General features: G+C 40.4%; 1 protein-coding gene across 1 annotated transcript in view; it reads left to right on the top strand.

Annotated features, from left to right (window-relative positions):
* SLC5A8 (solute carrier family 5 member 8) overlaps positions 291 to 26,998 on the top strand; it is a 69,323-nt gene continuing 42,615 nt past the window's right edge. Inside the window, exons 1-5 of the mRNA XM_018048162.1 lie at positions 291 to 1,015; positions 7,950 to 8,015; positions 10,214 to 10,265; positions 20,574 to 20,641; positions 21,866 to 22,020. Coding sequence (XP_017903651.1) covers positions 665 to 1,015; positions 7,950 to 8,015; positions 10,214 to 10,265; positions 20,574 to 20,641; positions 21,866 to 22,020 — 692 coding nt within the window. The 5' untranslated portion in view covers positions 291 to 664. The remainder of the gene's footprint in view (positions 1,016 to 7,949; positions 8,016 to 10,213; positions 10,266 to 20,573; positions 20,642 to 21,865; positions 22,021 to 26,998) is intronic.

Genomic DNA, 26,998 nt, shown 5'->3' with positions numbered 1-26,998 from the left:
TTGTTCATTGAATAAAAACACAGGCAACCAATAGCACAGATTTGTTCCTCTCCCTTATAGCTGCTTACCTGTCTAAGAACTGGGACCTCAGCTCACTGCACACTGTCACAGAAATCACCCATCAATTTATCAAATAAATCAGTCTAAAAACTCCAGCTGTACCTTCTCGTAAGGACCCGGTCTGTTGAACCGGAAAGCTTAAAGGCGTGACAATTACCCTTCGACCCACACTCCCCGATCGGTCACCTGCTCATTTAAATAGTGCGTCCCCTCGGGTGCCACTTGATAAAAATTTCGCTGAGCGCTCCTTGAAGGTTCTCCAGAGGCGGCTGGAAGCTCCAGTTCTCACCTGCCCGGGTGTCCGCGGCGCCGGGCGAGCCACCTTGGTCTGGAGCCCAGTGAGAGCTCAGCGCCGCGTGGGTGGGGTGCCCCCGAAATCTCGTTTCGGAGGGCTCTGCTGGCTGCGGTGGGCGCAGAGGCCGAGCTGGGCGCTGGGGGGCGGACGGACAGACACCTGCCAGACGCCTCTCATCCCCGCAGGGCGCCACACCCGCTGCGTGCGACTGGGGAATAAGTGAGCGCCCGGCACGCAGAAAAGCTCCGGCTCGGGCTGCGCGCCGCGGGGCCGCCAGTTTGCGCTCAGGACCCCGGCGACCGCGCGGCCATGGGCGCACCGCGGGCCATCGGCGCCTTCGCGGTGTGGGACTACGTAGTGTTCGCCGGGATGCTGCTCATCTCGGCCGTCATCGGCATCTACTACGCCTTCGCGGGCGGCGGCCAGCAGACGTCCACGGACTTCTTGATGGGCGGCCGCAGGATGACCGCCGTGCCCGTGGCGTTGTCCCTCACCGCAAGCTTCATGTCGGCCGTCACCGTCCTGGGCACCCCGTCGGAGGTCTACCGTTTTGGAGCCATATTCAGCATCTTTGCCATCACCTACTTCCTCGTGGTGGTCCTCAGTGCGGAGGTCTTCCTCCCCGTGTTCTACAAGCTGGGCATTACCAGCACCTACGAGGTACAGGGTGAGGGGGTCACGGGGAGAGGTAATGAGGGGAGAGGAGGACTTTTCAGACTCCTGGAGGAATTTTCCTGGGGGCAGACTAACCACCACATCGAAATCTCTCCCCGTTCACATCCATCACTTCTGCTGCCCTCCCCTTTCCGGGAGAGGTGTTCTGTAAAGGAGGGGAAAAAAATCTTGGGACTTAACTTTCATGAGCTTGAAGGAAAAGAGAGGCTTCTGAAGTAAACGGAGTTATTTTCGGCTAGTGTTCACTGAGGTGATTTCTGCTTTAACATATTTGATTCGAAGTCAAGGGGAAAGATTTTTAAACTTATCCTGGGAGAGGGTACGTTTTTCAAGTCTCAGCTCCCCCTCCTTGAAATAAATCCCCTTATTCCAGGTCCTCGGACTTCATTTACTTTTCCAGGATAGCAGAAAAGTGTGTGTACTCTCCCCTGCCTTCAGCCCAGGGGCAGGCACCCAAATGGTTGAGATTCTAAATTTCTTGTCCCAGCACCTGTATTTGAGACGGGATTCTCCACTTACTCACAGGAGAACCTGTACTGACATTTAACCAATTGTGCCTCTTTCTTAATCTCAAAATGGAAATAATTATACCACCTACCTCATCTGGTTGTTGGGAGGATTAGAGGAGATGATGCAAGGACAGCGTTTAGAATAGTGTCTGGCACAGGGTAAGTGCTGAATAAACGTTGACCCTAAATATTGGGGTGATGATGGTAGAGGTGGTTCCACTGGGATCACTAGGAAAATTTGGCCACAAGGTTCCTCATCAGCTCTGCCTTCTCCCTCTGTGGAAAGATGATTCAGGAAACTGGCTTTCCAATTGCACAGGTCCACTGATTGATTGTAGATTCTCTTAAGTTGTCTGCCAGAAAGGGCTTTGCAAGGTAATGTGAATGTTTGGTTTAGTTTAAAGAGCTGTTGAATGGGAGTGTCCGGGGAGAGTAAAAGTTCAGGGCAGGGGTCGGGCCTAGTTCCCTGAGCTCCATGGGAGAAGTGTTTGATTCCAGAGGATGCTGAGCCTCTCAGCAGCCACCTTGTCCTTGAGTTTATGGAATGTTTGCCCTGATCCAGCCACTCAGTGAGGCTGCTTCAACTGGTGCTGGGGAAGGGCCTTAATGGCACAACAAGTGTTGGTGACAAACTGCCTGGGCTCCAGTGATGTCATTCAGGGCGAGGTGCCCCTGGGGTAGTGTTGCCTTCTTTGCACTCTGGTCATTGTATTTGAGAGTGTTTAGTCATCACCCCAGAAATGAGCAGGATGCAGTTTGTTTTGCTCAAAAGTGACAAACTGATTGCCCCAGGCCAAACTCAGTCTTAAGTCTTTTTGGTTGTTGCTGATCCTTAGAATGCCTTGAAAAAAGTGAAGTGAAGTGAAGCTTGCTCAGTCGTGTCCGACTCTTTGCTACCACATGGACTATACAGCCCATGGAATTCTCCAGGCCAGAATACTGGAGTGGGTAGCCTTTCCCTTCTCCAGGGGATCTTCCCAACCCAGGGACTGAACCCAGGTCTCCCGCATTGCAGGTGGATTCTTTACCAGCTGAGCCACAAGGGGGAAGTTAATTTGGCATTTAATGATGATGATGAGAAGTCAAGTAAAATTCCAGATTTTGGCTTCTTTTGAAACTTAAAAGACTAGTGACTCAGGGCTCACATTCCCTGTGGTGACAGGAACTCCAGTTTATAGCCACTGCTCACATTCCTTGTGGTGACAGGAACTTCAGTTTATAGCCACTGCTCTAATTCGCAATTAATTTCTGTATTGAGGCCTCTTTGCTATATCTGCATGGTTACTTTCTTATGATAGAAAAACCTATCTGCATTTAAGTCTTTATCAAACATGCAAAAGAGAAGATAGAAAGGTGTGAAGGGAGTTCTTGTTTGGAGGGGGATGTCAGAGAACATATTTCTTAGTGGATATGAGGAATATTTCAAGCTGGTTAATATATGAATGCCTGGTTGAGTGACTTATGTACTTTACCTGATGAGATCTGCAGGCATTTTGAGTCTGTGAGCTCTGATCTGTAGTTAAACAACTCCAAAACCCAGAAGGGTTTTGAAGAACCTGGCATGAGGATTTCAGTCACCATAGATGACTGCTCCTCTCATAGTCACTGACCCGTACCTCTCCAGGGCAGCAACATTAACTCAACCAGAAACACATTTCCCACACATCCGCAGTGGTGGAGGCTAAGTTAGCAAGGCTCCAGCTAGAAATGGCAAAAAGCTAACATTTGCCAAATGCTCAGTACAGGCTGGGTACTGGGCTGCCTGTTTTACATACGTTTTCTGTCTCAATACTCAAAATAATCCTTATACTGTGACAGCCTCATTTTGTAAACAAAGAGAACTGGAGTAAACTAAGTCGCACAAAAGAGCCTGAAACAAAGTGGGTTCATGCTGAGAGGCTCTACAGTGGTGCACTGCTGGCTGCCTCTGAGGGCTCCTGTGAATGTTACAACCCCAAGTAGAGCTTAGAAGGGCTAAGGCGAAAGGGACGTGGTGTAGGACACAAGGGCTTGTGGGCACACAGGGGGTGTCCATGACTAGTGGATGCCAGGCCACTGGGGACAGAGAAGTTAGGTTTCATGCTATGTCCCTGGCAGTTGGTCATGGAAAACTCTTTCATGTGGTGTATTTTGTTTGTTTTATGCTGACAGCTGGAGTCAACTATGCAGAATAAGAGGTCCAGCATTGAGAACCCTGGCATTCTTATACAAGTATAAAATTTCTCCCTAGCTTCCATTCGTTAGCTATGATGCAATACAGTGGGGCTTCCCTGGTGGCTTAGATGGAAAAGAATTAGCCTGCAATGCAGGAGACCCAGGTTCCATCCCTGGGTCAGGAAGATGCCCTGGAGAAGGGAATGGCAGCCAACTCCAGTATTCTTGCCTGAAGAATTCCATGGACAGAGTTGCCCGGTGGGCTACAGTCCATGGGATTGCAAAGAGTTGGACACAACTGAGAGACTCTCTCTCTCTCTCTCACACACACACACACACACACACACACACACACATACAGAATACAACAGGCTATTCAGAAACATTTGTGATGTCTATCACTGCTTTCAAGGTATAGTCCTGAGAGGTGTTTAACAGCTTCCAGACCCACAGAAAAAAATGTCATGCAGGAACCCAACTGCATTCTCCATTTCTTTAGGATCTTTCTGGATTCAACAAAATCTAAGTGTTTAAACTACATTGCCCTTACTCTCTCTCTCTCTTTTTTAAAAACAAAATTCAATAGGAATCTTAGTGTCCCTAAATCATTCCAAGTACCAAGAACCATGAGAGATCTTGCCTGACAATAGGTGATATCAAACCGAACTTGGGTCCATTGCCCATACACAGGAATGCCCATTTACTGACTCTGGGTTGTGATGAAAGAAACTACAGCTTTTATTATTAGTCTGGGGAAGCTGATTATCAAAAACTCAGACTCCCTGATGGGTTTTAGGGAAGCATTTTTAAAGGCAAGGTGAGGAGGGGGAGTTGCTGACTATGCGATAAACTTGGGCACAATTCTCTGATAGGTTTATAGTGAGGTAACCAGGCAGTGTTACAGGGGTAAACATTATCAGTCCTCAGGCTCCAGTGGTTCTGGGGGCATCAGTTAATTAGCTTCTTCCATTTCGTGGAGGTTTTAGCATCTGTAAAGCAATTGGGAAAATGCACATCAGATACTGTTATCTTGGTACTTCCGGAAGGAACTAAAGGTTCTGTGACTGCTATATGGCTGATTTACTGTTTAAATTGTTACCAGTTCTTCTGGCCCAACTGCTAGATTTGTCACTATGTATTCAACATCTTTTCAATCATTAATTGTTGGGCCAGACTTTTGTAACTCAGGGAGGCCTGGGAGTCTACAGCTTTTCTATAAACAAGAGGCAGTGTGAGGACATAGGGGCAGGAATCTGTCCTGGGAAGGTCCCATAGGGTCCTGCTTGGTTACACAGATGCCTACTGTTACTCTATAGTTTTGTCAAGAAATCCTAGAGCTACTCTCTGAGCCTACAAATCAGTGACTTGGTCTTTAAGTATTTCTTTAGCAGCCCAGTAGCTGAGGTAGACAAAGAATGTCTCTGCCATTGCAGTAAACAAAGAATATTGTGGCCACAAAGCCATCAGCCACTGCAGCTGCTATCCATGGTGCACCCTGAGAGAGTGGAGACAAATAGGATCCTGGCCCGAAATAGCTAAGATGTATATGAAGGAAGGATTTCAGGAAGCTCAGACTCTTGCATCTTTCCATGCCCAGAAAAGGGCTAAAATCATTAACTTGAGATATATGCTTTTTTGTGATTAGCAATAACCTTTTGATATTAACTACATATTCTTCCCTTGCCCCTAGTAAATACTCCTCTGTATCCTGGCTCCTCCCTTAACTCTTTGGAACAGTTCCTCAGAGCTATCTGAGAGGCTGCCATCCTGGGCTATAGACAAGACATGCAGCAAATACATTACAAATGTTATCCATAATTATGAAGCAAAAATACCTAGTGTCTTTTCCCCTGATATTTACCTAATATCAGTTTTTCTTTCCTTCTTTTTTCTTCTGTATTTGAAAAGACTACTGTTAGCTTTAAAATTCTCTGTATATTATAGTAACACTATTCAAGTTAAAGAATGTCTTAGACCCCAACTTCCTCCCTCATAGCTCAGTGGGTAAAGAATCTGCTTGCAGTGCAAGAGACCTGGGTTTAATCCCCAGGTTGGGAATATCACCTGGAGAGGAAATGGCGACGCACTCCAGTATTCTTGCCTGGAGAATCCCATGGACAGAGGAGCCTGGCAGGCTAAGTCCTTGGGGTCACAAGAGTTGGACACGACTTAGTGATTAAACCATGTACCCCAGCTTCCTTCCAGCTCTAAAGTCCTAGGATTCTAACTCTGTGGCACATTATTATATATAACATAGGAGATAGGCACACTACTGACCTACCTCAGAGATATGGCAGGTTTGGTTCCAGACCACCACGATAAAGTGAATATTGCAGTAAAGCTAGTTGCATGTTTTTTTCTTTCTCAGTGCAAATAAAAGTTGTGTTCACACTATGCCTTGGGCTCTTCCCTGGTGGCTCAGATGGTAAAGCGTCTGCCTACAATGTGGGAGACCTGGGTTCAATCCCTGGGTTGGGAAGATCTCCTGGAGAAGGAAATGGCAACCCACTCCAGTACTCTTGCCTGGAAAATCCTATGGAAAGAGGAGCCTGGTAGGCTACCGTCCATGGGGTCACAAAGAGTCGGACACGACTGAGCGACTTCACTCACTCACTTACTCTATTGAGTGTACAATAGCTTTTGTCTAAAAAACAATGCACATACCATAATTAAAAAATACATTATTGCTAAAAAATGCTAACTGCCTTCTGAGCCTTCAGTGAGTTGTAAGCGTTTGCAATAGCAACGTCAAAGATCACTGTAACAAACATAACAATAATGAAAAAGCTTGAAATATTGGGAGAATTACCAAAGTGTGAAACAGAGACATGAAGTCCTGTTGGAAAAATGATGCCAATAGACTTGCTTCTTGGAAGGTTGCCAGAAATTTTCCATTTGTAAAAAATGCAGTGTCTGTGAGGAACAATAAAAAGAAGTGCTATAAAACAAGGTATGCCTCTATATTATAAGCTATTGCAGATGTCAAGGTTGGCTCTGAATAGAAAAATGGACTTAGGCACTGGGATGACCCGGAGAGATGGTATGGGGAGGGAGGTGGGAGGGGGGTTCAGGATGGGGAACACGTGTATGCCTAGGGCAGATTCATGTTGATGTGTGGCAGAACCAGTACAATATTGTAAAGTAATTAGCCTCCAATTAAAATAAATAAATTTAAATGAAAAAATTTTTATTGTAAGGATATGGGCATAGCTCACAGAACAGGAGGAAAGGCTGAGCAAACAGACTATGAAAAGGAACAGAAGCCAGGGCAGCCTCTTCAGGCCATGCTGTCAGGATCAGTCTGCTTTCTGCTTCAGTCATTTTCTGTCTTTATATCTTGCCTCTAAGAGTCACCTATTGAGAAGAGAAACTGACTGGCTGAACATAGGTCATGTGACTGCCTTTTAGCCCAGGCAAGGCACCTTGATTGACAGTTCTGCCACAGTTGCCTAAAGTGGGAAAGGGTTGATTCCTTAAGTGTATCAAGGGAAACTTATTGGGTAGATGCCAAGAGAAAGGGAGGACCACACTTTGTTCATCTAAAAATGCAGAAAATAATTGCATTGGTATGACATTCTGCAAAAGGCAAAACTTGTAGGGATGGAGAATGGATCAGTGATTGCCAAGGTTTAGGGATGCAAAGAGGATTTGACTACAAAGGAGCAACATCAAGGACTTTTCTGGGGGTGATGAAACTGTTCTGTGTTAAAACCACTGAACTGCGACTTAACCTAGCAGTCCAGTGGTTAAGATTCCACATGCCCAATGTAGGGGACACAGGTTGCATCCCTGATCGGGGGACTAAGATCCCACATGCCACACAGCATGGCCAAAAGCAGACAAACAAGCAAACAAAAAAATTTTGAACTGTACTCTAACACAAGGGTCAGTTTTGCTATATGTAACTTAAAATGCTAAGTTAAATAAATTGTACACCTATGGCTGTACATATGTACATAGGTAACATATGTACACCTATGGCTGATTCGTGCTGAAATTTGACAGAAAACAACAAAATCCTGTAAAGCAATTATCCTTCAATTAAGAAATAAATAATTTTAAAAATAAAATATTAATTTAAATAACAACATTTAAATAATTTAAATTAAACTATTAATAGTGAAATAGAAATGCAGGATAAAAATTAGCTATGAAGTTTCTTTAAAGTTTTAGCTCCTTTACTTCTCAAGCTGCTGGTTTTTAAAAAATGTCCAGAAGTTTTATATATTAACCATTTTTCCTTTTTTTGGAAACAGTATTTAGAACTTCGATTTAACAAATGTGTTCGTCTCTGTGGAACAGTCCTTTTCATTGTTCAAACAGTAAGTAGCCATCAGTTCATTTATTTTATCTTCTTTTCATCTACAGTGTTTTTTAAACAAGGCACCTGGGTCAAGAGTCTTTGATAAATATGTGAAAGAAAAGAGGTTGAACATAGGAGGGAACACAAAAGGAAAAACACCTGTCACCACATAGCATTAATCCTTAAGATCATTAAACCTTGTCTCAGCAAATGCATTATTTCCTGAGAAAACAGTGAGTTAAGTGAACACTGAATATTATATTGAACAAGCAACAGTTATGGTTAGGAAAATATGCTTTTTCCTCTTTATGTCTCCCTCTGTCCCTACCAAAGTGACAGTAAGGGCATGGCTTAGATGACAAAGATGTTTGAAGGAACTGTACTAGCTGATAGTAGGAATTATAATAAAGGGAAAAGAAGTTGTATATTTCATAGTATTTTTGCAGTGTGTTAAGTAATAGATTTAGTAGAAAATATTAGCTGACATAGGAAGAAAAAATTTGAAAATAATTTTCTTTGAAAGCATACTTTAAAAAAATGAATCAATGCACTCTTTCAGAGATTGAACTGTAAAACCGAATTGATATACTCACTGAGTATAAAGCAACAACATCATGCACTCAGGAGGAGTTTTTAAAGCCAAGTGCACAATCCAATGGGCTTCCCAGGTTGCTCAGCGGTAAAGAGTCTGCCTGCCAAGCAGGAGATTCAGGTTCAGTCCCTGAGTTGGGAAGATTCCCTGGGGAAGGAAATGGCAGCACACTCCAGTATTGTTGCCTAGGAAATCCCATGGACAGAGGAGCCTGGTGGGCTACAGTCCACGGGGTCACAAAAAAACCAACAAACCCCCTCACAATCCAATACTTCAAAAATATGCAAGTATAGATTTACTGATTGGCGCAAATGGAAATCAAAGATTTGCCAAGTCATCAGTGACAGAGATTGCTTCCCACCCATCATCTTGTCATGATCATTGTCACATAATTTAGACCTACCTCCCTTTTGGCAGCTAAGTCTTTCATGAATGAGTTTGATAATGGAGGTCGAGGAAGGAGTTTTCAATCTCATCCCTATTTATAATTCCATTTCTCCAGTCAAAAGCTACCCAAGCTTTTGCGACAGCAAGACAGAGTGCCTTTGTAAATTATTTAACTTAGCTTCATTTTATATCTTTGCTAGCTATGTAGCTTAAATTGTATTTGCCCTTAACACTTGGAGTATGAAAGAAAAGAGCCCTCTGGGGTCTGGTAGAGATTCTGACCCAGAGCTGAGGCTAGTAGCTTGCATTCCACCATGGAGTTCAGTCCCTCTTTGGATCATCATTAGAAGTGCCAACAGAAATGTAAGAGTGGGGACAAAGTTAAGAAGATGGCTGGGTCACATTTTCAAATCTTTAACTTGGACGATATAATGACTGGAAAGCTAGTGCATTCCTGCAAAGGGAGGGGAGCTTTAGAATCCACTGTTTGAAGGACTTACTTCTGTAGACCTACTCATGTAATTTAATCAAACATTCAAATACTGAATAATATGGTTTTCTCATAGTATGTTTTATAGCATAATCATAGAATTAGCCTCTATGTATTTGAAAGATCAGATGCAATGAAAATGATATTTTGAGAAAAAGAACATATTTATCTTACTGTTGTACCCCAGACTAATAGATATTTGTTAAGTATATGAATGAAAAATAATAATATTAAAAAGGTAGAGTAGAAATTTTGTTGGCCCTCAGGAAATTTTAGGGCAAATTTACACTTTTGTTTAATTAGTGGTCATGCCAACTTTTGCAAACAAGTTTCCAAAATTTTCACTGCTTTACCACTTACATCTTCAGTGATTGACAAAAGTTTGAAAGCATATGAGCGAGCATCGCCCTTTTACATCTGCGCCCTTTCTTTCTTCCAAATTGTTCCAGATCTAGGAAAGTTGGTTTTAGAGTTGAATTGATGGATTAGTGACTATCTGCACTAAGCACCGCATGAAAAGTCCACATTTTTTACATAAAATTGGTCATAAAAGGTTTTTGTAACCTATGACCATACCCCAAATAGAAAAGGAGAGTCAACTTCACTTAAATAACATTTTCAAGTTGCAAACAAATTTTGTTAAAGTATATTAAAACTATATTTTTTAATTCCTAAGTAAATTTATAGAAAAATATCAATATTTCACTTTGTAATTCATACTATTTATTCATTTTCTTTTTTCCTCTAGATTCTGTATACTGGAATTGTTATTTATGCCCCTGCCCTGGCTTTGAATCAAGGTACGTTTTGGAGTTAATATGTCACTCACACTTGGAGGTTCACTTTTAACAGACTTTATTTTCTCTTTGGGGAGATGGGGAGGTGGAGGAATGCTTCCAGTAACCTGCATCAGCTTGAAGCGGATCTGATGGGTTCAGTGTCTACACTAGCAGCTTCTCTGGGTTCCTGAATCATAGCTCAGAAAGGCCTGTAAATTAGTAGAAGGTTAGAACACTGGGGGCTTCCCTGGTGACTGAGTGATAAAGAACATGCCTGCCAATGCAGGAGATAAGGGTTCAATCCCTGGGTCGGAAAGATCCCCTGGAGAAGGAAATGGCAACTGACTTCAGTATTCTTGCTGGGAGAATCCCATGGACAGAGGAGCCTGGCAGGCTACCATCCATGGGGTTGCAAGCGTCAGACATGACTTAGTGACTAAACAACTACAACAGGCTTCACTGGGCTGTGTTTCTCTGGGATGTGCCAACCAGCCATTCTCCATTCCTTCAGAATGAATGCCCCCCGTAGTCTAAATCATGAATGGACTGCACTTGCTGCCTTTGTTTTTGTAACCTGGAGCCCATCTCCAACAGTTCCGTTCAGTTCAGTTTAGTCGCTCAGTCGTGTCCGACTCTTTGTAACCCCATGGACTGCAGCACACCAGGCCTCCCAGTTCATCACCAACTCCCGGCGTTTACTCAGGCTCATGTCCATTGAATCAGTCTTCTGTTGCCATCCAACCATCTTGTCCTCTGCCGACCCCTTCTCTTCCTGCCTTCAATCGGTCCCAGCATCAGGGTCTTTTCAAATGAGTCAGTTCTTCGCATCAGGTGGCCAAACTATTGGAGTTTCAGCTTTTACATCAGTCTTTCCAATGAATATTCAGGACTGATTTCCTTTAGGATGGACTGGTTGGATCTCCTTGCAGTCCAAGGGACTCTCAAGAGTCTTCTCCAACACCACAGTTCAAAAGCACCAATTCTTTGGTGCTCAGCTTTCTTTATAGTCCACCTCTCACATCCATATATGACTACTGGAAAAACCAGCTTTGACTAGACAGACCTTTGTTGGCAAATAATGTCTCTGCTTTTAATTTTGGAAAAGACGCTTACTCCTTGGAAGAAGTTATCTCCAATAGGCTTCTGCTTTATTTAGCTCAGGCTTGGTCCCATTGTAAAATTGGGCAGGAGGAGAAATTTTTTTTCTCCCCACTTTGAATGTGATCCAAAATACAAGAAAAAGAGGTCTGTGTGATTTGAAATATTAGATTGCTCCTGGTGACCAAAGGACAGATGGCTATAGTAGCCTTAAAAATAAATATGTGACAATTTTATGGATCAACAAGTTACTCTCTAGATTTGGGAAGATAATAGCTGTGAAACTGGGATTGTTTATTGAGGCAAAGAAGTGAATTAGTCATACCCTCAAAATGCTTCAGGGAAACTACATACTTTAAATTCTTATCAGTTAGAAGCAAATTTATCTCTGAAACTTCCTTCTAAAATGGACAAGTGGAGTCTGTGATGGGAAGAATGTGATGCAGTTCCTCAAATTAATATAAAATGGAAAACCTCAAAGAAAACAAGAAAAGAAGGGAAAACTCCTTCTAACTGCAGATTCTAATTTCTTGATTTCATGATATATAGATAATAGTTGTCATCTGTATTTATAAAGCACAGCAGTATCATTGCAAAGATGATATGCATTATATAATGTGATTGAATTCTGAATGTCTGGCATGTTTCTTGTAAATATTACCAACATCGTGAATGAATCACTTCATATGTAAAGAGCTGAGCTATAAACTTCATAAGTTACCTATTGGAGTTAAGTATACCTGAAATGTTGGCTTTAGAGTTTTAAAGTGCAGTTCTGGGAATAAGAAAGCCCTACCTTCAGTGCTTCAAGGACTGTTCTTATCAGTTTATTGAGCCACTCCCTGGAAGTAAATTAGGATTCGAGGCATTGCATTTTGACCACTTTAATATCAGCCGTGTATTTTACCATGGGCTTCCCACGTGGCCCAGTGGGTAAAGAATCGCCTGCAATGCCGAAGACACAGGAGATGCCAGTTCAATCCCTGGATCAGGAAGATCCCTTGGAGGAGGGCATGGCAACCCACTCCAGTATTCTTGCCTGGAGAATCCCACGGATAGAGGAGCCTGATGGGCTACAGTCTGTAGGGTCACAGAGCTGGACCTGACTAAAGCAACTGAGCATACATGCATTTTACTGTAACAAAGCAGTAAACACAGACAGAGAGAGTACTTGGTATGCAACAGATGCTCCATAGAAACATTTTTAGCTGAATTGGAACTTAACGTTCTCTACGTGCAATCTTTTTAATCTTTTTTTTTTAATTACAGAAAACTTCAATCATGTGCTAAAATAGAATAGTGTACTGAACGCTAACATACCATTAACGCTACACTAATAATTATCGACTCTTGATTTATTTCACTCCCTATTTCCATCACTAGTTTATTTTGCTGAAAATCTGAGATATTTTATCATTTCATCTGAATTCCATATGTCTTTTACATACTTTTTTTCATTGAGGTATAATTGACATATAACATTATATTAGTTGCAGGCTTACTGTAATGATTCAGTATTTGTATATTACAATGATCACCACAATAGGTCTAGTTAACATACATCATCATGGTGGTGGTGGTTTTGTTGCTAAGTCGTGTCCAACACTTTTGCAACCCCTTGGACTGTAGCCTGCCAGGCAACACTCTCCAGTATTCTTGCCTGGGAATTCCCATGGGCAGAGGGCTGCCATTTCTTTCTCTAGGGAGTCTTCCTGACCCAGAGATCAAACCCAGGTGTCCTGCATTGGCAGGCAGATTCTTTACCGCTGAGCCACCAGGGAAGCCCTGTTAAATGCAATACATGAATTGGATATAATGTGCAAATATCCACAATTCCTAAATGTGGGAGGGTGGATTTTAAGGGACATTATAGGATTGTAATTGCTTCCCTGGTGGCTCAGATGGCAAAGGATCCACCTGCAAAGCAGGAGACCTGGGTTTGATCTCTGGATTCCATCCTAGAGTGGGAAATGGCAACCTATGCCAGTATTCTTGCTTGGAGAATTCCATGGACTGAGAAACCTGGCAGGCTACAGTCCATGGGGTCACAAAGAGTCAGACACCCCTGAGTGACTAACACTTGCACTTTTTTCAGCTATAATGTGTACTCTTCAGAATAAAGTCTGAGTTTGGTATAGAGGCACCTGTAAAAGATCCAAGGTAACGAAACAAAGAACACTGAACAGATTAATGGTTCAACCCTTCATAATTATGAGATTAATGCTTCCTTTTCAGATACTAAGCTCACCAAGTTACCTTTTGAACAGAATTTGGCTTCCCACATTGACATGCTAATCAATAGGAAATTATGTGATCATGAACTAACAATTACAACAAGTCTGCTTATGACCCCTATTTCTCATTGTATATTAGTAAACTTTAATGCTGTTTTATAGCAATGCTTATAGTTTACCAGTCAGCATGACTTTCTCCCCTATAACCCATTCGTCTTTGCATTTCTAAATCTACAAAGTGAAAAGCCAAATTCTGGGAATGTAAAGATAGCATTAAGGTATAGATACACCTGGCCAAGCAGCATCTCTTTCTCTCTCTCTCTTTTTAAAATATTCAAATACCATTAACGCACAGGATTGAGATTCAAGAAGGATTTTTAAATATTCATGGCAGTTGTTGTTCTTCAGTAGCTAAATCATGTTCAGTTCTTTGCAACCCTATGGACTGCAATACACCAGGCTTCCCTGTCTTTCACTTTTTCCTGGAGTTTGCTCAAACTCATGGCCATTGAGTCGGTGATGCTACTTAACCATCGCATCCTCTGCTACCCCCTTCTCCTCCTGCCCACAGTCTTTCCCAGTATCAGGGTCTTTCCCAATCATTTCTTCATATCAGGTGGCTAAGGTATTGGAGCTTCAGCTTCAGCATCAGTCCTTCCAATAAATATTCAGGGCTGATTTCCTTTAGAGCTTGCATCACATATTCAATTATCTTTCCATTAACTTTATAAGGACCAAGTAAGTTATCTGGCTCTTCAAACTTGTTTTTTGTTTTTGTTTTTAAGAAGAAGCCTTTGACTAAATAGCTTTTATAGAATCAAGTTTTTCTCTAGGCCTGTGGAGAAAATTGTCTAAAATAAAATGACATTTCTAGCCTATAGTTTGAAGGACTGTGCTTACAAAAGAAACAAGATCATATCCAGTGACATGTTAGAGAATTTACATTCAGATATCCTGGATTTAAAAGGACCATTGAAAATGTGATAGCAGGTAGAAACATAGCTATCAGCAAATAAAGAAATTTTTATTTAACAGTGAACACTGCTTCTGTGATAAAAGCATGAGGTAGAATAAAATTATGTAAAATATCATTACCCTTCAGATTTTCAGCTTATTTTTTATAAATGTCTAGAAAATGCATATAGTGTTAGAGATGATTTGAGATGAACAGGAAGAATTAGAAGAGAATTTTGAAAAGCTACCCTGGAGGTTATTTGGTTGATTTATTATTATCATATTTATTCCTAAAGGCCCAGTCATGATAATAGGAACTAGATTCCTACATATACAAAAGCAAAATGATCGAGAAAAAACCTACAATTCCACTTAGTTAAATATTATGACAATAGCATGAGGTCTAAATATATGTAGAAGAAAATACACATCATTATGTTAACAGTGACCACATCTGAGCAGTCAATTTTCTGATGCCTCTTTCCTCACATTGAATGTAAAATTACTTTTTGGGATATGCACTGCTCATAGTTATGAAATCTTTTTCTTATGATGAGAGCTTTTTAGATTTACTTTCTTAGCAACATTTAAAATATGCAAGACAGTATTATTAACCATGCTGTATACTACAGTCTCATGGTTTATATATTCTGTAACTGACAGTTTGTACCAAGGTGTGTTTTTAAAATACAGTTGTAACTTCCATCGTTTCTAAAACGTTAACACTAATTGCTTGCTGCTGCTGCTAAGTCGCTTCAGTTGTGTCCAGCTCTGTGCGACCCCATAGATGGCAGCCCACCAGGCTCCCCCGTCCCTGGGATTCTCTAGGCCAGAATACTGGAGTGGGTTGCCATTTCCTTCTCCAATGCATGAAAGTGAAAAGTGAAAGTGAAGTCGCTCAGTTGTGTCCGACTCTTAGTGACCCCATGGACTGCATCCTACCAGGCTCCTCCATCCATGGGATTTTCCAGGCAAGAGTACTGGAGTGGGGTGCCTATCATCAATAATGCTGAGTGATAAAGAATTCACCTGCTAATGCAGGAGACGCAGATTCGATCCCTGGGTCGGGAAGATTCCTCTGGAGAAAGAAATGACAACCCATTCCAGTATTATTGCCTGGGAAATGCTATGGACAGAGAAGCCTCATAGGCTACAGTCCACAGGGGTGCAAAAGAGTTGGACATGATTTAATGACTAAAAAACAACAATCTCCAATATGAGGTCAGTGTTCAGAGATCCCTGATGTTTTCTCAGCGTTTATTAGAATCAGGATTCAGATAAGTTGATATATCTGTAATTAGTTCAGTTGTTTCTTAAGGTTTTCTTTCTTGCTTTTTAAAATTGAAAGCCATATTTTATTGTGACATGGTGTATATACAATAAAATGAGCAGAATCTAAATGCACAGTTGGTTGACTTTTGACAATTTTGTGTACTTGTGATAACCATTTAACTCAAGATATAGAATATTTTTATCTTCATTTCGCAGAAATTTTTTGTGTTTCTTTCTAATGAGTTCCCCTCTCTATTCCAAGCAGCGAGCTTCTATTACCATAAATTACTTTCCCTGGTCTTAGATTTTGTATGAGTGGAATCATATTGTGACTTTTTTGTATCTGGTTTCTTTTGCTCAATAAAATGTTTTTGAGGTATTCTTTCATGTTGGTACATGTATCAGTAATTCATTCCTTTTTATTGCTAGTATTTTATCATATGCATCTACCAAAATCTGTTTATCCATTCTCTTGTTGATGGATGTTGGGTTGTTCCAGTTTTAGGCTATTTTGAATGAAAGCTGCTAAGAACATTCTTGTACAGGTTTTGCCTTTTGCCATGTTTTCATTTTTAGTGGATGAATACCTGGAAGCAGTATGAAGTTAAATATACACCTGTTCTGACCCACATGTTCAGACCCACAGGGTAGTCACATGTACAGAATTTAAGAGAAACTACCAAATAGCTTTTCTAAGTTGTTGTATCATTCTACATGTCCACCCCACAACCTATAAGAGTTTCAGTGATTTCATGTCCTTGCCAGCATTTTGTATTTGTCCTTTTATTTATAGCCATTCTAGTTGTACCATCTATTATCTTACTGTGGTTTTATTTTGTATTTTCTTAATAACTGTTGATGTTAAGCTTACTGGCTCATAGAATAACAAAATCAATGGGAAAAAGACAAATAACCTAACAAAAAGTGGGCAAAAGACTTGACCTGTCATTTACATGGTCTATCTATCCATTATTTGGCCTATTTATCCATTTACCCAGGCCTTTTAAAATTTCTCTCAGTAATGTCTTTTCATCATTTGCAAGTATGGAAAAATACAATTGCCTTCTATATGTTGATCTACTATCCTGAGAACTTGCTAAACATACTTACTAATTCAAGTAGACTTTTGGAAAATTCTTTGTGGTTTTCATGTTGTTTCTGAATAGAAACAAAGAATATAATCAATCTGATTTCAGTATTGACCATCTAGTGATGTCAATGTGTAGAGTCTTCTCTTGTGTTGTTGGAAGAGGGTGTTTGCTATGACCAGTGCATTCCCTTGGCTAAACTCTGTTAGCCTTTGACCTGCTTCATTTCATACTTCAAGGCCAAATTTGCCTGTTACTTCATGTATCTCTTGGCTCCCTACTTTTGCATTCCAGTCCCATATAATGAAAAGGACATCTTTTTTTTTGGGTGTTAATTCTAGAAGGTCTTGTAGGTTTTCGTAGAACTGTTCAACTTCAGTTTCTTCAGCACTACCGGTCGGGACACAGGCTTGGATTACTGTGATATTGAATGGTTTGCCTTGGAAACAAACAGATCATTCTGTCGTTTTGGGGATTACATCCAAGTACTGCATTTTGGACTCTTTTGCTGACTATGATGGCTACTCCATTTCTTCTAAGGGATTCTTGCCCACAGTAGAGAAACAATGGAAACAGTGAGAGACTTTTTGGGTCTCCAAAATCACTACAGATGGTGACTGCAGCCATGAAATTAAAACATGCTTGCTCCTTGGATGAAAAACCCTGACCAAACTAGACAGCATATTAAAAAGCAGAGATATTACTTTGCCAACAAAGCTCTGTCTAGTCAAAGCTATGGTTTTCCAGTAGTCATGTATGGATGTGAGAGTTGGACTATAAAGAAAGCTGAGCACCAAAGAATTGATGCTGGGAAGACTGAAGGTGGGAGCAGAAGGGGATAACAGAGGATGAGATGGTTGGATGGCATCACTGATGTGATGGACATGAGTTTGAGTAGGCTCTGGGAGTTGATGATGGACAGGGAGGCCTGGTGTGCTGCAGTCCATGGGGTCACAAAGAGTAAGACTGAGAGACTGAATCCTGACTGATGAACAGAAACAGTTGTACTACTTTGTTCTCTGTCTGTATGCCTTTTACTTCTCTGTCTTCATTCACTGTTAATGTAGAAAATTATATGGATTTTTCAAATGTTAAACCAATTTTCCTTCTTGGGATAAAATTTACTTGGTCATAATGTATTAACCTTTTAATATATTGATGAATTTGACTTGCCAGTATTTTGTAAAGGATTTTTGCAGCTTATGAGGAGTATTGGCATGAAATTTACTTTTCCTTAAATGTCTTCATCAGGGTTTTTGTATTAATTATACTGACTTTGTATGGTTCAGAAAGTGTTTCTTCTTTTATTTCCTGAAAGAGATATAAGACTGTGTACTTATTTCTTAAATGCTTGAAAAAATTCACAATGAGGGCATCTGAGCCTGATACTTATTTTTGTAGAAAAGTTTTAGTTTATGGATACAGTTTCTGTAATAAATATAGTCATTTGGATTTACTAGTTTTTATTCAGTCAGTTTTAGTCAACTGTCTTTTTTAGGACTTTAATTCATTTTATCTAATTTGCCAAGTCATTGGCATAAAGTTGTTTAAAATATCCTTTTGTTATCCTTTTAATGTTTATAGAATTTATAGTGATGTCCCTTCTAATTGTTCCTAATATTGATATATTTTTTGTCCTTTTTTCCTTGATGTATCTTGCTAGTCTTTTATTGATATTTTAAATTTTTTCTAAGAACTAGTTTCTGGCTTTGTTGATTTTATGTATTTGCTTTCTGTTTCATTAATTATGTTTACTGTTTCTTCTACTTAACTTTGGGCTTAAATTTTTTAGCTTTTTAAGGTAGAAACTTAGACCATTGATTTTAAATCTTTCTTATTTTCTAAAATAATATTTAAAGCTATAAATTCTATTGTAAGTACTGCTTCATTTGCATCCCCCAGGTTTTGATACCATGTGTTTTTTTTAATCATTCAGTTCAAGCTATTTTCCAATTTCTCTTATGATTTCTTTTACCCACAGGTTATTTAGAAGTGTGTTACATAATTTTCAAATATTTGGTGATTTTCAAACATACCTTTTTGTTATTGGTTTCTAAATTAATGCCGGTTTGGTCAGAGAACTACTATGATTTTAATTCTTTGAAATGTATTAAGATTTGTCATACAGCCCAGGATATGGTCTCTGTTCCTGGACATTCCATATATTTTTGTACAGAATGTTCATTGTGTTGGGGACAATGTTCTATAAATGTCAAAATTTCAGCTCATTAATTTTCCAGGCTCATGGTTTTATTGATTGCATTAGCATGGGGTCATTTAATGTTCCCTAGTCCTCTGTATTACTTGTGAAGTATATCTAGAACCATTCTCAGACTTTATTTCAACTTTTTGGAGACTATTTCGTAATGCAGTTTTCAACTCTTTTGAGTAAATACCAAAGGACACAGTTGCTGAATTATATTACAAGAATATGTTTAGTTTTGTAGGAATCCACCAAACTGCCTTCTGAAATGGCTCTTGCCATTTTGCATTCTTACCTGCAATGCATGAAAGACGTATGTTGCTCCATGTCCTTGCCAGCATGTGATGTCAATGTTCCAAATGCTGACTATTCTAACAAGTGTATAGTAGTATCTCATTGTTTTAATTTGCATTTCCTTGATGACATATGATGTGGAGCATCTTGTCATATGCTTATTTGTCATCTATATATGTTTTGTGAGGTATATGTTAAGGTCTTGGTATGGTTTAGAATCAGTTTTGTTTTTTTCTTTTACTGTTGAGTTTTAAGCATTTTGTATGATATGGAGAACAATCCCTTATCAGATATCTTTTGTAAAATTTTCTTTCAAATCTGTGGGCGTAGAGTTGTTATCCTTCCATTAAAAAATATAATTTGACCCACTGCTTCTTTTTTTAAAATTTGAATGAATTAATTAATGACACATTAATAGCTGCAGCTTATTACTGCAAAAAGTTGAAGTCTGAGAATGCTTCTAGATCTAGTTCATAAGAAGTACAGAGGACCATGGAACATTAAATGACCCCTGGTGATGGAATCAGTAATGACACTTCAGTAGTTGCAGCATGTGGGCTCTGTAGTTATAGCTCCCAGGCTCTAGAGCACAGACTCAGCAGCTGTGACACATGGGCTTAGTTGCCCCAAGGCATGTGGGATCTTCCTGGATCAGGGATCAAACCCATGTCTCCTGCACTGGTGGACAGATTCTTATCTACTGAGCCACCAGGGAAGTTTTGCCCCTCTACTTCTTAAATAAATGGTAACAAATGATATAAGCTTTTCTCTTTCTTGGTCCCATTTTAGTAACATGGATAGCTTGTCTTTCAAGGACTGGTAGAAAAATGTGTTTATTTGAACCATGACAACAAATATCCTATGACCCCATTCAGTCTAGGTAACCACCTCCCGATATCAAGCATTTTCTCACCTTAATTATAATATCAATGCTTTTTCATGTATTTGATTTAGCCAGTGTTGGATCCTGTATAGTGTCTGAGGATAGACGCCAGGTCTATTTAACTCATCAAATAAATTTTGAACTCTATTTGTTTTGGTACATTTTTTGAGATTTGGGTCTAGTTTAGGGTAAGAGGGTATAGAGGAAGGTGCCCAATAAGTGATATAGCCTCCTGCTGATGATATTTTGAGAAGTACTGGTATATATTTCACAGTCAAACATGCGTTTTCCTTTCTTCTACAGTCACGGGATTTGATCTGTGGGGTGTAGTAGTGGCTACTGGTGTGGTCTGCACATTCTACTGCACTATGGTATGTCAAGAACCTTATTTCTCCTTTTACCCTATACACTTGCTTTGCAAAATTAAAAGTTTCAATCAATGCATGCTGCAGTCTGGGTTGTTTATATTTCCTTCCCCAAACAACTTATTTTTTATAAGGAATATTCAGTCCAGGGTAAAATTTGATCCTTTGTAAAACATTGATCATAACTGATATTTTTTTCTTCATTTGAACCATGCAGTGGTCCCCAGTCTCGTTTCATAATTTGCTCGTATTTTCATCATGTTATTATAGCTATGCTCACAGTATTCCCTAGCTTAGTAACCTGAGATAATTTCCCATTGCCTTTAGGCAGGTGTGGCAGTCAAAATATGTAAGAACCAGTATGGCATGGGCACTGATATTATCACTGATGCTGATCCTTAGCAGTGGTGCACGTCTTGTACAACCTGTGATACTCTAAGTCTTAATACTTTAGTTGTTCGATAATGTAGAAGACAAGGTCTACAAAGAGGGACTCGGTCAGGTTCTGGAGGGGTACCCTTGCGCAGTGACTAGTACAAAACAATTTTATTTTTTCACTAACCTGTATGTCCTTCTTTGTGCTAATCCACTTGCCAATACAGAAGATGTAGGAGAGGTGGGTTTGATCCCTTGGGATGGGATGCTCCACTGGAGTAGGAAATGGCAACCCACTCCAGTATTCTTGCGTGGCAGGTCCTATGGATGGGGGAGCCTGGTGGGCAACAGTCCAGGGGATCACAAAGTATTGGATCCCCTCAGAGCATACATGCATGCCTTCTTTGTGCATACGGTTTGACTATCAGTCCTGCCTATAGGATAAAATCTATGATACTGCAATTTGACTCCAAGTTTTCTTCCTAACAATATCCCCACACCACTCCACTTTGCTCCAAAATATATATCTGGACACGCTAAGCATGCCGTGTATTTTGAATTCTAGGAGCCTAGCAGGCTACAGTCCACAGGGTTACAAAGAGTCAGACGTGACTGAGTGACTAAGCACAGGCTTTTTGCCCATGCTGTTTTCTCTGCTGGGAGGACCTTTCATTTTGAATTCTGTTTATATTTGAAAGTTTGATCTAAGTACTACGTTCCTGACTATCTCCCTTGGGTGCACTTCGTGGCCAAGATTTGTGTTTTCCTTATCTTTGACCAGAAGAGTGTATAAGCATGTAAGTGCTTAATAGTTTCTGGTAGAAGCATTAATCCTAATGTACTTTTTCCTCAAAGGGTGGTCTTAAAGCAGTTATTTGGACGGATGTTTTTCAAGTTGGAATCATGGTGGCTGGCTTTACATCTGTGATTATAAAGGCTGCATTGATTCAAGGTGGAATCAGCACTATTATAAATGATGCCTCCAATGGAGGAAGATTAAACTTCTGGAAGTAAGTTGCTTTTTGGTTAAGTATTTACTTCTTGGTTAATAGAACGTTCCTTTTTTTTTTTTTTCTGTAAAAAGTCTCTTGGCTGAAATAATAAATTTACATTAGAAAACAAACTAACCATTAAGGTCATGGTACAAAAATTTGAAGCTGGCACATAAATGTGTAAGGAGTTTTCACTTTAAGGGTGGAAGCAGTCAGGTGGTGTTTAGTTACTCGGTGCTGAGGATGGTGCTTCCTCCCGAGAAGGGATTGATAGCAAAAAAGTATTTTCTTCCAGAAATTAAAATCTGAGATAGGTTGAAAGGTAGGGGTAGGGAGAGAAGGGAAGATATATTGGAGAGGTAAGGAAAGGAAACCTTTTAAGAGAAAGCACTGAAAGATAGTGATTCCATTTTGACAGTTCTTTGTTTCAAGCAGCCTAGACAATTCCTCTTTTAATATGGCCCTGGAAATATATAGTATATTATTATTATATGTGTATTTTATATGTGAATATTATTTAATGTACATTATATAATATTAAATCTTATTTCTAGAATATTGACTAGAGAAGTTATGGCCAATGCCTCAGGTATCAGCATTACATAAGATAATGACTTCAACAACTATTCAACTTTCTTAAAGAAGGCTAATGGAGAAATTAGATATTTCATCACAAATATATCATACAATTTAAAAGACTATTTAAAACACTTTATCTTTTGGATTGATAGTGTCTTCCTTATACATTATGTTCAATGTGCAGGGGGGCTCATTTTGACATGAACCAGCTAGTTTTCTTTTTAAGCAGCCCTCGTCCAAGGTAAGGAGCAGCGGCTGTCTTTGCTGGAGCAGCCGTGAAGAGATACCCCACGCCAAGGTAAGAGAAACCCAAGTAAGATGGTAGGGGTTGCAAGAGGGCATCAGAGGGCAGACGCACTGAAACCATACTCACAGGAAACTAGTCAATCTAATCACACTAGGACCACAGCCTTGTCTAACTCAATGGAACCAAGCCATGCCTGCGGGGCAACCCAAGATGGGCGGATCATGGTGGAGAGGTCTGACAGAATATGGTCCACTGGAGAAGGGAAGGGCAAGCCACTTCAGTATTCTTGCCTTGAGAACCCCATGAACAGCATGAAAAGGCAAAATGATAGGATACTGAAAGAGAAACTCCCCAGGTCAGTAGGTGCCCAACATGCTACTGGAGATCAGTGGAGAAATAACTCCAGAAAGAATGAAGGGATGGAGCCACAGCAAAAACAATACCCAGCTGTGGATGTAACTGGTGATAGAAGAAAGATCCGATGCTATAAAGAGCAATATTGCATAGGAACCTGGAATGTCAGGTCCATGAATCAAGGCAAATTGGAAGTGGTCAAACAAGAGATGGCAAGGGTGAACGTCGACATTCTAGGAATCAGCGAACTAAAATGGATTGGAATGGGTGAATTTAACTCAGATGACCATTATATCTAATACTGCGGGCAGGAATCCCTCAGAAGAAATGGAGTAGCCATCATGGTCAACAAAAGAATCTGAAATGCAGTACTTGGATGCAGTCTCAAAAATGATAGAATGATCTCTGTTCGTCTCCAAGGCAAACCATTCAATATCACAGTTATCCAAGTCTATGTTCCAACCAGTAATGCTGACGAAACTGAAGTTGAACGGTTTTATGAAGACCTATAAGACCTTTTAGAACTAACACCCCAAAAAAGATGTCCTTTTCATTATAGGAGACTGGAATGCAAAAGTAGGAAGTCAAGAAACACCTGGAATAACAGGCAAATTTGGCCTTGAAATGCAGAATGAAGCAGAGCAAAGACTAATAGAGTTTGGCCAAGAAAATGCACTAGTCATAGCAAACACCCTCTTCTAACAACACAAGAGAAGACTCTACACATGGACATCACCAGATGGTCAACACTGAAATCAGATTGATTATATTCTTTGCAGCCAAAGATGGAGAAGCTCTATACAGTCAGCAAAAACAAGACCAGAAGCTGACTGTGGCTCAGATCATGAACTCCTTATTACCAAATTCAGACTCAAATTGAAGAAAGTAGGGAAAACCGCTAGACCATTCAGGTATAACCTAAACCAAATCCCTTATGATTATACAGTGGAAGTGAGAAATAGATTTAAGGGACTAGATCTGATAGACAGAGTGCCTGATGAACTATGGAATGAGGTTTGTGACATTGTACAGGAGACGGGGATCAAGACCATTCCCATGGAAAAGAAATGCAAAAAAGCAAAATGGCTCTCTGGGGAGATCTTACAAATAGCTGTGGAAAGAAGAGAAGTGAAAAGCAAAGGAGAAAAAGAAAGATATAAGCATCTGAATGCAGAGTTCCAAAGGATAGCAAGAAGAGATAAGAAAGCCTTCTTCAGGAATCAATGCAAAGAAATAGAGGAAAACAACAGATTGGGAAAGACTAGAGATCTCTTCAAGAAAATTAGAGATACTGAGGGAACATTTCATGCAAAGATGGGCTCGATAAAGGACAGAAATGGTATGGACCTAACAGAAGCAGAAGATATTAAGAAGAGGTGGCAAGAATACATGGAAGAACTGTACAAAAAAGATCTTCATGACCCAGATAATCATGATGATGTGATCACTAATCTAGAGCCAGACATCTTGGAATGTGAAGTCAAGTGGGCCTTAGAAAGCATGACTATGAACAAAGCTAGTGGAGGTGATGGAATTCCAGTTGAGCTGTTACAAATCCTGAAAGATGATGCTGTGAAAGTGCTGCACTCAATATGCCAGCAAATTTGGAAAACTCAGCAGTGGCCACAGGACTGGAAAAGGTCAGTTTTCATTCCAATTCCAGAGAAAGGCAATGCCAAAGAATGCTCAAACTACCACACAGTTGCACTCATCTCACATGCTAGTAAAGTAATGCTTAAAATTCTCCAAGCCAGGCTTCAGCAATACATGAACCGTGAACTCCCTGATGTTCAAGCTGGTTTTAGAAAAGGCAGAGGAACCAGAGATCAAATTGCCAACATCCACTGGATCATGGAAAAAGCAAGAGAGTTCCAGAAAAACATCTACTTCTGCTTTATTGACTATGCCAAAGCCTTTGACTGTGTGGATCACAATAAACTGTGGAAAATTCTGAAAGAGATGGGAAGACCAGACCACCTAACCTGCCTCTTGAGAAATCTGTATGCAGATCAGGAAGCAACAGTTAGAACTGGACATGAAACAAAAGACTGGTTCCAAATAGGAAAAGGAGTACGTCAAGGCTGTAGATTGTCACCCTGCTTATTTAACTTCTATGCAGAGTACATCATGAGAAACGCCGGACTGGAAGAAACACAATCTGGAATCAAAATTGATGGGAGAAATATCAATAACCTCAGCTATGCAGATGACACCACCCTTATGGCAGAAAGTGAAGAGGAGCTAAAAAGCCTCTTGATGAAAGTGAAAGAGGAGAGTGAAAAAGTTGGCTTAAAGCTCAGTATTCAGAAAATGAAGATCATGGCATCTGGTCCCATCACTTCATGGGAAATAGATGGGGAAACAGTGGAAACAGTGTCAGACTTCATTTTTGGGGGCTCCAAAATCACTGCAGATGGTGATTGCAGCCATGAAATTAAAAGACGCTTACTCCTTGGAAGGAAAGTTATGACCAACCTAGATAGTATATTCAAAAGCAGAGACATTACTTTGCCGACTAAGGTCCGTCTAGTCAAGGCTATGGTTTTTCCTGTGGTCATGTACGGATGTGAGAGTTGGACTGTGAAGAAGGCTGAGCGCTGAAGGATTGATGCTTTTGAACTGTGGTGTTGGAGAAGACTCTTGAGAGTCCGTTGGACTGCAAGGAGATCCAACCAGTCCATTCTGAAGGAGATCAGCCCTGGGATTTCTTTGAAAGGACTGATGCTAAAGCTGAAGCTCCAGTACTTTGGCCACCTCATGTGAAGAGTTGACTCATTGGAAAAGACTCTGATGCTGGGAGGGATTGGGGGCAGGAGGAGAAGGGGATGACCGAGGATGAGATGGCTGGATGGCATCACGGACTCGATGGACGTTAGTCTGAGTGAGCTCCAGGAGTTAGTGATGGACAGGGAGGCCTGGCGTGCTGTGATTCATGGGGTCGCAAAGAGTCAGTCATGACTGAGCGACTGAACTGAGCTGAACTGAAGTGAGCCCTGGTATGAGATAAGCAAGCTGAAATCACTGGCAAGAGTAAAGAAAATCACTTTACACTTGGTGGCTCTCTTCTGGTTATCTGAAAGAATGTGTTAGTTTTTGAGAATAAAGTTAGAAATTGGACAGGGTTAATGTCTTAATTTGCAAGAATGAGTTACAGTGAATCAAATCCAACTGTTCTCAATATTTTAAAGGAAAATAGAGCCTCTAGTTGGCCTAGCTTAGGCTTGATTCCATCCATTAGCTAGGACAGAGTAGAACATTTTAATTGACCATCATTTAGACTATTTAATGGAGAGATGGTTATTTTCCCAAGGCAAATCTAGGTTGCTGTTACTAGAAGTGTTAATTTCTCAGTCATGTCCAACCCCTTGTGACTCCAAGGACTGTAGCTCACCAGTCTCCTGTGTCCGTGGGATTCTCCAGGCAAAAATACTGGAGTAGGTAGAAGAGTGGGGAATAGATACCAAGAGGCAGAAACAACCAGTGGCCACTTGGTAAACCTGGATTACTTCCAAATCTCTTCCTAGTCAGCTAGGTTGAGGGGAAAGGGTATGGAGTCAATCAATTTTTCTGCAAAATAACTGTCAGTTTATACAAAGGGTAAACACATTGCTGCATTGAAATAATAACTTATAACAAGTAAGAGATTCCAAAAAGTAAATGATTAGATATTTTTATGACCCTTACAATGTCTCCAACAATCAAGAAATAATGAAAAGCCTTATTGTATACCCCTTGTTATTAAAATATATTCTGAGAATATGATGGTGGGCAATAAATCTGCTCTGGGTAGCATAAACGAAGAGAAGGATTTTGTAT

This window comes from Capra hircus, chromosome 5, assembly GCF_001704415.2.
Source record: "Capra hircus breed San Clemente chromosome 5, ASM170441v1, whole genome shotgun sequence".
NCBI classification, from domain to species: domain Eukaryota; kingdom Metazoa; phylum Chordata; class Mammalia; order Artiodactyla; family Bovidae; genus Capra; species Capra hircus.
Note: the sequence above shows the minus strand (reverse complement) of the source record. Positions and strands in the feature narration are given on the sequence as shown.